Source organism: Coloeus monedula, assembly GCF_965178545.1.
Source record: "Coloeus monedula genome assembly, chromosome: 13".
Classification (NCBI taxonomy): domain Eukaryota; kingdom Metazoa; phylum Chordata; class Aves; order Passeriformes; family Corvidae; genus Coloeus; species Coloeus monedula.
The window spans coordinates 1,558,134-1,571,153 of record NC_138793.1 but is presented as its reverse complement, the minus strand read 5'-3'; the positions used below and the strand labels follow the sequence as shown (position 1 = coordinate 1,571,153).

Sequence of the window (13,020 nt, the reverse complement as noted above, 5' to 3'; positions counted from 1 at the left end):
CTGGGCCCAGCAGTGACAGTGGCAGCAGCTCTGGGGAACATCTGGGAAGGGGGAGGAAATCCCCGAGGAATTGCAGCTGGGTGACAGCAGTGGGAATTTGTGAGAGGAGCAGCTCTGCAAACCCCCAGGGCAGGGCAGGAGGGCCAGGAGCTGCTCCAGGAGCTGCAGCTGAGGTTCCCCTGAGCCCGGGTGCAGCCCAGGGAGAGGCAGCTGTGCCCCCGCAGCCCGTGGGGTCCAGGATGGATCAGAGATCCCCCTGCAGCCCCTGCAGGGCCCCACACGGCAGCAGGGGCTGCCTGAAGGAGGCTGTGACCTCGGGAACTCCACGCTGCAGCAGCTCCTGGCAGCACCTGTGGCCCTGTGGAGAGAGGAGCCCAAGCTGGAACAGGTTTGCTGGCACAGGGGACCAGGCTGGAGCAGCTCCTGAAGGACTGACTGCACCCATGGAAAGGGACCAGGCTGGAGCAGCTCCTGAAGGACTGACTGCACCCATGGAAAGGGACCAGGCTGGAGCAGCTCCTGAAGGACTGACTGCACCCATGGAAAGGGACCAGGCTGGAGCAGCTCCTGAAGGACTGACTGCACCCATGGAAAGGGACCAGGCTGGAGCAGCTGATAAAGGACTGCAGCCTGGGGAGGCTCTCAGGCTGGAGAAGTTCATGGCAGGATGTCTCCCAGGAAAAGAGAGGGACACCTGTTCATAATATGCTGATCTTCCCCCAAAGAACTTGCATTTTTATTTTCCATGTACTTACCTAGAATGTTCACAGCACAGCAAAGAAGAATTCTGCAAGATAAAAGCCTGGTTTTGTAGTTCTCTAGTTCCTAGGTTCTTAGGTGTATTAGCAGTTTTGTTGATGCCAATGATTGATGCCCAGCTTGTGCATGCACTTGTAGAAATAGAGCCTCAAACAACACATGGAACACAGCAGTTTCTTTAGAGTTGTTTGAAGCAAAAAAATCTCCATTTTTATTTTCTATTGTAGTATTTAAAAAATATCACCAGCCTTGTCTTGATGGACTGTCCTGCTAGAATTGAATAGAGACCTATGGCCATCTCAGAAGAACTTAAGAATCAGTAGTCCCAATTGTGTGACAGATGGACATGGATTCGCCAGATTTTAATTTCTTCTTCTTAGGGATACAGACCCAAAGGGATCCTTGAGTTACCTCCCTTTCTGGGTTTGAATTTAGAGGGGTTATGCATAGGTAGAAAGAAACGCACAGGGAAACCACTCTTAAAACTTTGAGGAAATAGGTTTAAATACTCCCAAAACTCAAACCATCCCAAAAAAACCTCTTTGTAGAGTTTACTGAAAGCATGACCTTCCTGTGAGTCGGTCATGTGTAGAGCTAACCACTGACTTGTTGGCTCCTGGTGCTTTGTTCTCCTGAGGACTCCATGGGAGTCATCCCTGGCATCACCAGCAGCAGGCCTGGGCAGTGAAGTTGAATTTCTGACCCCACTGAAGCAGAACTGTGAGCCAGAATTTCTGCCCTGAGATCATAAGGAAGGCAGAGGCTTTGCTGTTTGGTGTGGTAAGGTGCCAGGTTGTGTTTATGAGGTTACATCCTCTGTTCACGAGGAATTAATTACTAAATGTGACTGACAGATCCATTTTTCAGTGGCCTTCACTGCGGACAAACGCGCTTGATGTTGCCTTTGTGGAGAGGGCCAAGGAGAAGTCTTTTGGGTTTGGACTGAATTGTTTTATCAGTGATGGTTGAATGTCATGTGGTGGATCATTTAGTTGTGAAGGTCTCACTGAATTATTTCTTGGGCTGGTGGAGTTGTTTTCAGGGAGTGTGTGGATTTCTCTGTCCTTTCTGGTGGCACCTGCCTCCTCCGGGTTTCTGTCTGTAGCCAGCCTCAGTGTCTCTGCACTAAACACCAGCAGAGGCTTGGCCCCCCTTAATTTTGGGTTAATTCCCATGCATTTGTTTCACTGCAGCCGCCTACTGCTCCCTTGGGTACTTGAATCTATTCAGGGTGAGGAGCTCATTGATTTAGGGTCTGATGGGGGGCATCATGAGTGCTGTGAATCAACAGCCTGGAGCTGTTTTTAGGAGCTGTGGAGGATTTTAACTTTGATTCTCTTTCTGCTTTGTAGGTATTTGTATAAAATGTGGAAAAGGTGTGTATGGAGCGAGCCAGGCTTGCCAAGCAATGGGTAACCTCTATCATACCAACTGCTTCACGTGCTGCTCTTGTGGTAAGTCAGATCTGCCATGCCCCTGGTATGTGGCTTCCTTTTGTAATATATATTCCTTTAGCAAACAGTGTACAAAGTGAGACCTCATCTTGCCTGCTTCCCTAGGAAAAATTCCCACGCAGGGCTCCAGCTTCAAAAGTTGTTTTTTATTTGCCATCCGTAAGTGTTCAATGGTGTTTTCCTAAGCAGCAGCCCAGAAAAGTAGTGTTTGGTTGTTCGAAGGGCTGCATTTACAAAATGGCTTCAACCTGTCTATTGGAAGCACTACATGCTTTAAATCACTTGTGTTTATAGAACTGTAATGTGCATGTATCATTTTAATAGAAAAAAGGGGTAAAATTTGTGCAGTGAAAACCATATTTTTGTCACTTTCTATTTGCAAATGCAGGTCTAGTCAGGCATGTGTATTTGTCATTTCTGTGTATGCGCAGTGCCCAAAAATTGTTCACTTATGGTTGAATGTGACAAGAACAAATAGAAACTGTGTGTTGAAATGTCTCACACTATTACAAGATTTTATTTTTGTAGGGGAAAAGTAGATAATAAATCACTGTTTCCTCCTTGCTGTTCTTGGGACCTTTTTAGGTTTCCTTTTTAATCTGAAAGAGATGTTTCTGTGTGTGATTTGGGGAAGTTCTGGCTTTGCCAGGGGAAATGGAAAATTCAGGGCAGCAGTTTCAGAAGTGTGCCTTAAGTCAGGCATTACAAACTTAAGTTGGAGACTTCCTCAGTGTCTTGTCTGTAACTGCTGAGAGCTCACAAATTCCCACCAAGCTCAAGGGAAGTGTGAGAGCTCAATTTCCAGGAGTCAGGTGATTTTTCTTGTTTTATATACACATCTAGTGAGGTTCCTTATATATGGAAATATTTGCCTGGATATTGAAGATCTTGTTATGATACACATACACAGGAAAAAATTGATTCTGAGCAGAACGTGCTGAGCACAGATTGTTTATAAAAAGGATTAATTAAGGATTAGAAAAAGAGTAAAGGATTATTGGCATAGAACCAAATAAATTGATAATCAAAAGAACATTGTAAAGTTCACTTCTGACAGGAGAAGTGTTGTCTTTTCTCCTGAGATTTGTACTGATAAATATTGGTTTAAAGAAACCTTCAACCTGAATGTAGAATTTAGTGACCTTTCTAAATGACTCTGGACCATTACCAGATGTGGGGTTGAACTCATCTCAGACCTTCAGGGATTGCTCCTGACTTTGCTCAGGTCTGGCAGTAAGTGAGTAGCTGTTTTGTTGGCTCCCAAAGTGAACAGCATCCAGCTTAGCAAAGGATTACAAAACAGTGTATCAGATAATGTCTGTCCACGGCATTAACCTAACCTAATTGTATGGGTGAATTCCAGCTTCCTCTCTGGGGCAGAAATGTTGTTTTCAGTACTCAGGCTGCATTTTTGCTGTCACGGGGTTCTGTGTGCAGGTCACTGTTCCTTAGGAAAATGTATAAGGGACAAGAAGTGTATTTAAACAGCAAAATACAAACTCAATTATTTAAACACACAACAAGCTTTTCTGACTGTTCTGGAGAGATGTGTGTGGCTGTGGTGCAGCTTGAGACATGTCCACTTGGAGCATCGTTTGCCCCACCCCACAGTGCCCTGGAATTTGATGATTCAGGCAGCTCCCCGTGAGTCACCACACGCACAGGGAGATGTCCAGGTTGTCCTCCCAGCCTCTCACCGTGCTGCCCTGGGCTGGAGGGCCCAGCTGTCATCCACCAGGATGGTTCACAAGTGAGAAGGGCTTGGATTTCATTCTGTCTGCAACCTCTGATACAACCCCGTTGGAAGGGGAGTGTTTGGGCACTTCTTTAGGCACTGGAGAGGGGCTGTGCTGCTGCTGTGGCTGCAGTGCCTGGGGCAGGTCAAACACCTGATCAAAGCTTCGGTTCAGCTGTGTTCAAGGGTGAGTCCAAAGCAGGGCTTTTCCTCTCAGCTCAGCTCTGAAATAGGATCAATGTGAGCATAGCTGGGAAGAGGGTGTTGCATTAACTCTTTCGTGTCTCGCTATATTTTGGGCTGTGCAACCCATGGGAAACCCAGAGTGGTTCAGTACAGTGCCAGTAGATCCAGAGCCTGGGACCAAGGCATGCAGGTCCTGTCTGTGGGAACTGTACCCTTGAGAATGATGCTGGAAAGGCTTTACAGGAGCTCTTGGACAAGCAACCAAATGGGAACTTCTTACACTACTGCAGTCTATGAACTGGGAGTTCATTTTGTGACATTGCTGGGACCCATGTGAGAATCCTGAGCTGTAGGTTTGGTGACCACCTTTAGATGGATGAGAATAACTAGAGAGGGCCCAGAAGAACTTCAGTAGGTGATTAAAGGCTGGAGAAAAGGTAATCATAAGAGCCCAGTGTATCTTGGGTATCTGAAATTATGGGAGGGCCATGTGACTGGAGCTTGTAAGGACTTGGACCATGAAACAGCATTAGAAAGTGGTCTCATATGTACTAGAGACAAACACAAGAGAGATCTTTCCTGGAGCCTGAAATTACACAACTCAAGTAGGAAATCAAAGACAGTTTTTCTACAATGATTAACTCCTGGAACAAAATAGCAAGAGAAGTGGCAGATTCTCTATTCTTCTTTGTTTTCAGATTAAGACCAAATGTCCCTTTGGAGAATGTTTTAAGTTGAGCCAAGCTTTAGGTAATTGGGTGATCATTAATGATCTTTGTTAGGCTGAGGGTCACAACACTGGTGCTTGTTCTGAGTCTTTGATGGGAGAGTAGAGAAGTCCATTGGTTCTCTCTGCCTAAACCGGTGTCTATGCTGTAGTTCCTGTGCATGTTTATGTGGTGGTTGACCCCGGCTGGACACCAGGTGCCCACCAAAGCCACTCCATCCCTGCCCTCCTCAGCTGGATGGGGAGAGGAAATGTAAGGAAAGGCTCATGGGTCAGGATAAGGACAGGGAGAGATCCCTCACCAGTTACTGACACAGCAAAACAAAAAAATCTGTTAACAACCAAATCAGAGTTGGATAACGAGAAATAAAAGCTAAAGCTTAAAACACCTTCTCCTCACCCCTCCTTGCTTCCTGGGTGTAACTTTACTCCCAGCTTTGTCCATCTCCTCCCCTGAGTGGTGCAGGGGGATGGGAAATGGGGGCTGTGCTCAGCTCATCCCAGGTTGTCTCTGCTGCTCATTCCCCTCAGGGGAAGGGCTCCTCACACTCTTCCCATGCTCCAGTGTGGGGTCCTTCCCACAGGAGACAGCGAACTCCATGAGCTGCTCCAGCCTGGTCCCTTTCCATGGGGTGCAGTCAGTTCTTCAGGAGCTGCTCCAGCCTGGTCCCTTTCCATGGGTGCAGTCAGTCCTTCAGGAGCTGCTCCAGCCTGGTCCCTTTCCATGGGTGCAGTCAGTCCTTCAGGAGCTGCTCCAGCCTGGTCCCTTTCCATGGGTGCAGTCAGTCCTTCAGGAGCTGCTCCAGCCTGGTCCCCTGTGCCAGCAAACCTGTTCCAGCTTGGGCTCCTCTCTCCACAGGGCCACAGGTGCTGCCAGGAGCTGCTGCAGCGTGGAGTTCCCGGGGTCACAGCCTCCTTCAGGCAGCCCCTGCTGCCGTGTGGGGCCCTGCAGGGGCTGCAGGGGGATCTCTGATCCATCCTGGACCCCACGGGCTGCGGGGGCACAGCTGCCTCTCCCTGGGCTGCACCCGGGCTCAGGGGAACCTCAGCTGCAGCTCCTGGAGCAGCTCCTGGCCCTCCTGCCCTGCCCTGGGGGTTTGCAGAGCTGCTCCTCTCACAAATTCCCACTGCTGTCACCCAGCTGCAATTCCTCGGGGATTTCCTCCCCCTTCCCAGATGTTCCCCAGAGCTGCTGCCACTGTCACTGCTGGGCCCAGCCTTGGCCAGGGGTGGGTCTGTCCTGGAGCCGGCTGGAATTGGCTCTGCTGGACACAGGGGAAGCTTCTGGCAGCTTCTCACAGAAGCCACCCCACCACCAAAACCTGGCCATGCCATCAGAATGCATCTCAGAAATGTGAGAGTAAGAGTACGAGACTGCCTTCCTTTTTCAGTCTGTCTTTTTTCCCCCAAATAACAAGAATGATCTGAGCTCACCTCCAGCAGTTTTCAGTTTTACTTTCAATCTAATGGCTGTAGAAAATAAAAGGCAATGACCAAAGAACAATAATTCTGCACCTGAAGACATCTGATTTAGATAAGGGCTCAATACTTAACCAGCTACAATTAAAAAATAAATAAAATAATATCTCAAACCCTTGGGAAAAGTTGTGGTTTGGAGACCACTCAGGCTGAAATGTGATAATGAATGATGGAGCCTCCAAGGCCTCATTTCATCACTTGGCAGTGAGTGTTTTCAACTCAGCAAAGACAAGTGCAGTTGTGCAGAGAAGTGGAAATTCTGCCTGAGTCAGAGCCCTTTCTTAGGCACTTCTTTGAGTTTGTCTTCGGTTTCTGTGCCAGGTGCCATCTGTAAGGGTGTCCTGGTTGAAGTGGGCAGCGTGTGCCAAGCCAGGCCATCCTATGCCTTCCCAGGAGCTCCCAGTGCTGTCCTTTCCCACTCCCACCATTGTTTATCACACGGTTGCTGGGGGGTTTATGTTGCTTGTAATTAAGTGGAGACCCAAAAATAGACTCTCAGCCATGGGCACCTCTGGGAGGGCTCCAGGCTTGCCATTGTAGGGGTATAAGGATGGAAGGGGGGTTATTGGGGTCTCCTGCAGTGATGGTGGTTCCCTCTTTGAGGACACGACTGCAGAAAGAAGAGGAAGTATTTCAGGTACACAGTAAATAAACAGGAGACTTCTGTCCCCTCTAGACATTTTGGTAAAATGCTCAGATGGTAAATGTCTTCGTTGTCTTCCTAGTTCTGGCAACTTTGGGAAGACAACTCAGTAATGTATTGATTCAGAGTGTACAGGATCTCCTCAGAAAAAGGAGATGTCACCAGTAAGCTGAGATTAGAATTAAAATGCAAAGGAAGAGTGGATGACATGCTGGGCATGTTTTATGTGCTGCTTTTCTGCCTGTGTTCAGTGGGCTCTGGATGGCTGAGCCTTGCTCCCATAACTGAGCAAGTTCAGCATCTCACATCCTGGCTCTGTCAGTAGACTTTTGCCACATCTCTGTAAACCCCTACAGCCTTCTGCCTAAAGCCATGCTCCTCAGATAGCTTTTTTTTCCAGAGGTCAAATAACTCTCTTCAGGTAAGGTAGAAGCCAAAGTGATCTGATTTCCTGAGATCAGGTATTTCAATGTCGATCTTTATTCACAATCTCTTAGAGGAAACAACTGAAGCTTGTTAGGATGGTTTTTAAATGCAGATTCTGTCTCAGCCCTGACACCAACAGAATCTCTTTTAGGCCTTGATTCAGCAAAAAAAAAAAATTCAGTGTGTTTAGATATGTTTTATTACTCGTATGTAAAATTGTTTTGCTGAATCTCAAATAACAGACATGAATTCAGGCAACAACATACTCTGTGCCTTCTGTTAAGTTTAAAACCTTGGCTTTGGCAGGAGTTCAGTTGCAGATTTTGCTAATGGAAGACAAGAGCTGAAAAATATCTGCCTGAAAAGCTCATCATCTAATTCCTCTTGATAGTGTTTCAGAGCATGACAGGATTTCTTGAAGGGTAATTGCTATAATGCCAGATAGCTTGTGTGATCTAAGTGCAGGTGAACAGTTGCAGGAATTAGTGGATTCTGTTTGATACTCATTAAAGAAGATAACTTACCAGGCAGGCACCTTCAGTTTGCAGATCATAATGCTGTTTACAGCGTCTTTTCAGGCTGAAAATTTTAATCCAGTGGCAATGATGGCAGAAACTGCAGTGATAAATCTTTACAATGAGGACTGTCAGTTCTCTGTTTGTTACTCATGGGGTGTAAGAGATGGTCAGGGAATGAGCTTTGCAGAGCTAAGGGTTTGAAGCCTCTACTCTCAAAGCTGAGATGTATTTCGCCATAAAAACCAGGGCCATGTTCTGCTCTCCTATGTGAAGGCAAATCCATGAGCATGCCATTCATCTTTAATTGGAGCTTTTGCTGCGGTTTTAAGGCACAGGAAATCATGGCAAGATCAACCAGAAGCTTAAAGCAAACTGTGGCACCTGAAGGGATGCAGCTCTCACCTGGTGGCTGTTGGCCAACCTGGAACACTCACAGGGGTCAGACAGCACTTTCAATTTAGAGGGACAGCTCGTAAGGGTGTCACAGTTTAGGTGATGATGGGCAGTGCTGCTGCCTTTGTCCAGTCTTCACAAGCTCATCGAGGTCTCCGGGGGGGATGCCAGGGAGGGCTGACACAGCTGCTGGTTTCAAAGGCCCAAGTGGAACAACCACAGTGGGAGTATTGTTATTATTACCCCGAGGCTATGAAGGGCACTTCTGCACCAGCCCATGCCCCCAGCTGATGGGAAAAGGGAGTCAGTTCATGGTTACAGTCACAACCTGCCTTTTCACTTCTGTCTGAGGCCACTCAGTACTACTAGATGTAGATGTCTATTAATAGGAGGTTGCTCATGTCCCGGAGAATTCCTTGTGACGCTGGAAATGGTCTTCTGCGTATTTGCTGCCCCAAGTTGAACCTTTGTTTGCTCTTGGTGGTAGTAGGGCACAGAACATTTTAAGGAAGCTGTCCCTTCAGTGTATATTTACAGCAGTTGGTGAGTTTTTAAAACACCCAAATTCCCAGTGGAAGGTTCATTTTCAATTCACATTTTTTCTGTCCCCACAGTGTATTTATAAGTTTGGCATGAGTCACCTCGTCGAAATTGCATGCTGCCAGTACATGCTTTGTAGCTGCAAATTAAATTGTCTGTGAATGTGACTTTCACATAAAATAAAACAAAATTCAGTGTCAAATCTATGAGCTCTGCAGTGTGTGTCCACCGGTGTTAGAGTTGGTAATCACAGTGGTACAAATGCGTGTGTTTGTGTCAGTGGTTAACCCTTGGTCCCTCGTGACCGACTGTTCCCTGACTTAGCTGCAGGTTCAGTATCTGTTCATCTTTCTGCAGCCACTTTGTGCTACTCCTCTGGGCACCAAGGAAACCCAGCAAGAGCCCTGAAGGAAGAGGGGCTCATGGGCATTGCTGCGAGGGGCCATGCAGTGACAGGCTGCTGGGTAGCTCATGTCCTTGTGCACTTTTCCCTGCTGTTTTCTAACCACGTGCTGTTGGACTGGAGCAGTCTGAAATGTTGGGGTTTTTGGTCTGTAATCCTGCCAGAGGCATTGGCAGTACCTGGTGCTCAGGGGCCAAGCTGAGCAGTGACTCAGTGCTGTGCTGTGGGAGCCTCCCTGCCGACCCTCTCAGCTCACACCCTGCCATTGTTGCTCATCCACGACTCTGGCCCGTGGTTGGATTGAGTCTGTGGCCACCTGGATGTTTGGTGGTTTCCAAGCCATAACTGGAGCTGGCAGCAGGTCCTGATGCGTGTGGGGCAGATACCTGGAGTCGTGATTCCCAGGAAAAGCCGAGCGCTGTGCGGAGGCGCGAGGTTGGCTATGAGGAAGGATTTGGTGTCTGTGCTGCTGACTGGGGCTGGTGTAGATGTGTCACTGAGATGACTCCTGCTGCTGCTGCAGGAGGGCAGACTTCTGCCTGAGTCAGTCTGCATCTCTGGGATGAGTTACAGCCTGTGCTCAGCCCCACCTTCCCATTTAAAACCTATCAGGACAGGCAGATAAAGCTATTTCAAGTCTGTCTGTAGTAGCAGTCCCAGCCAACCCCCAGTGCAGGACTCAGGAAAGGGAGGTGCTCACTGTAGAAAGAGGCAGTGGATGGCAGAGATGACAGCTGGCTTCACATGGTTTGGGCTTCCCTGTGCGAGACTCTGAGCCATGAGTGAGTCTCAGCAAAGGAATGTAATAATAAATTTAATTAAAAGTAAAACTTGGATACCAGCCCATGTAACAGCCCAAGTACCTTTGGGTACCGAGTGCTAGAAAAATGTTTTATCTTGATCTGTGGTTAGTCTGGTAATATCCCAGAAGAACAAAAATAATGGGATGGAAAAGGGTCATCAGAAATGTTTGAGATGGGGTAGACACAGGAAACTGTCCTTTATTTAAAATTTATGTAGTTGGGTTTAACATTTTAGGAGGCATTTTGTATTTCTCTGCATTGCTATCTGTTGTCCCAGGTAACTCTGGCCCAGCAGGGCACTGATCTGTGTGCTGGGCTTGAAATAAAGCAGTCCATTGCTGGGTCCCTGCTACAGACTATGCTGTAAATGTTATGTCATGAGATGTTTTCAATTCTGTGACTAACTTAAACTTAGTTCAGCTCTACGAGAGAACCTGTTTTTTAGGGGTGTCTCATCTGATTGCCTTAGTGCCATGGGGACATCCCAGACACTTGAAGATGCATGTGCTTAAAGCTTGTTTTGGTTGGGAGAGTGTGTGTCTTGTTACAGTGTCACTCTGAGAGCTGCTTTGGCAGCCTTGGTAGAGCTGGAGGCTCAGTGCCAGGGAAAGGTGGTGGGGATCAGTATTGGCTGACAGAGAACTGGGAAATGCTTGCACTCCCTGCTTCTGATGATCAGAGGGTATGGGATCAATAGTTGGCTGGTGGTTTGTCTCTGTCTCCTTGTTTGCTTGAAAGGTTGTCAGTGCATTCTGCTATTAATGATTCCAGCATGAAATATATGGCTTTTGATGGTTATTTTAATTGGTGGGGGTTGCCTGGCAACTCATGATGGAAACTTGATTGACTGACCAGAGATGCATTCCTTCCACAATATTTTTGTGTTCATAATGTGGAACCAATCCCTGATTGCACCTGTGATCGTTTCAGGGGTTGGAAAACACATAAAGTACAAAAAATACGCTGTAATTGACAAGGTTTCTGTCTCTGTTTTTTATTTCTGTAGAAACTCCAGAGAACCTAATCACTTCTTCACATAGTTTTGTGGGTCTGAAATGTCACCTTTGTCTAGAGTAACAAATTTCCCTGTTTCCTTATTGGCATCTTTTATCTGCAGGTCTTCTCTGAAACCTACATCTTCTGGGTGTTCAGTCTTTCCTTCTCTTTTTTTTTTCCTTTCTTACTTTACCCTCTGCCCATTTAAAATGTTTTCTTGGAACACACCTCAGTTCCTACACAAGAGGAGACTCCCTTGGGCTGCTGTTGAGTTCATCTCTCAGAGGGAAGAAATCCAGATAATCCAGAACAGAGCACAGGCAAGTCACTGACGTTGTCAACAGATGTTTCTGTTTCCCATTTCCAGGTTCTGTAATTTTTAAGTGTTACCAAAAAACAGGTGGAAGGAAAAAGTGAGGAAGAGAATGAATTAAGGGAGAAACACAGGGCTGGTTTCCTGTAATTCTATTGATCTGTTTCTCCTGTATGTTGTCCTGTATGTTCCCTAGTGCAGAAAATGCTTTAGTGATGTCCTGGATCTTTGCTCATCTGAAAACTAAACCTGCAAACTAAACTCTGAAATAATTTCTTATGTAAGATAGATCATCATCCCTTCTTCAACAATAAGTCAGTTCTGTGTCCACACCTGCAGTTAATCAGTTTTGTCCTTCAGCACTCAGGGAATCTGTTGTCCTGCCCACAGCCGACTGATGGTTTCTTTCCTGGAGCCTGTCTCAGTACACTTTGTCCTCATACAAAACTTATCCATGCACACAAACACGTTCAGGCTCTCTGTGTTTAGCCTACCCTAAAGCCCTGTATCACCTGGATCCTCTCTGGCATTGGGTGACTCTCCACCTTTCCTTTACCCTGGAGCTGATCTCATTGTTGCTGCTCTGGAGTGACCAAAGTAGGGTCTGTGGGCCACCATTACCTGATTGTTCTCCTGGTGTGTTGGAAGGATTGAACTTCAGTTTTTGTCTCTGATGCATCTTGTGGGAAGTTTTCCATCCCCTCCGTTGTCTTTCTCCTTCTTTCTGCCTGCATTTGCTCTGATGTGTCTGCTCTGCTACTGAAGAATTCAAACTTTCTTATTATTTCTGTGTGGGCATCTTTTGTTTTCCATCTCAAACAGGCACAATGGATGACTTTAGTCAAGATCTTAACTGCATGTCAGTACCTTTTTCTCCAGAAAATGGTGAGCTCCTCTTGCCTTTGGCACTGTTTGAAGTCTTACTGTACCCTGGTAATTTCCTCTTTTGATTTGTTACGCATATCTCAGTCTTTTCCTGGAATTCCCAGCATCTAAGGACTGCTGGCAGCTCATCATCCCCGTATCAAGGAGGCAGGATTATACCACTTTCCAGCCATGGAAACTTCAGTCTGTCCTGCCTCACCAGCAAAGCTCCTCCTCCAAACTTCAAAATAGTTTTCTATTCTTACTCCTGTTACCTGTGTTCCTGCTGTTTCCAGTCTTGGACTTGTTGCTGTTGGTTCCCTGGGGCCAGTGCAGGGACAGGACCTCTCCCCTCCTGCCAGGCCAGCTCTCAGTCCAGCTCTGCAAGCCCAGCCTAACGAGGACTGGAGCTCTTAGCAGAGGACACGGCATGAAGAGGAAATCTGGTTTTGCTGCTTCTGTGACCTTCACCTCCCATGCTGTCTGACAGGAGAGCTCTGGCTTTGCTCCTCACCCATGCCCCCTTGTCCAGGCTGGGTGACAATCTCATCCCAAATGCTTGTTTCCAGGGAGAGTCGTCTGTATGGCCTGAAAACACATTAAAGTTCTCACCAGAAAGCAGCCTGGGTTTACCTTGCAAATTCATTTTACAGATCAAGGGTTTCCACTGCCACTCTTCATCTTAAGGATGCTTTGACTTCTTGTGGGTCTAGAAAAGCTCTTTCCCATAAGAATCTTGCCATGTACAAAAAAAAAAAAGGATTTTTTTTTGTTAAAGTTT

At 46.9% G+C, this 13,020-nt stretch overlaps 1 protein-coding gene across 1 annotated transcript in view; it reads left to right on the top strand.

Moving 5' to 3' along the window:
• The window catches only part of WTIP (WT1 interacting protein), an 82,312-nt gene that overhangs the window by 29,864 nt on the left and 39,428 nt on the right, over positions 1-13,020 (top strand). Inside the window, exon 2 of the mRNA XM_082289998.1 lies at positions 2,112-2,213. Coding sequence (XP_082146124.1) covers positions 2,112-2,213 — 102 coding nt within the window. The remainder of the gene's footprint in view (positions 1-2,111; positions 2,214-13,020) is intronic.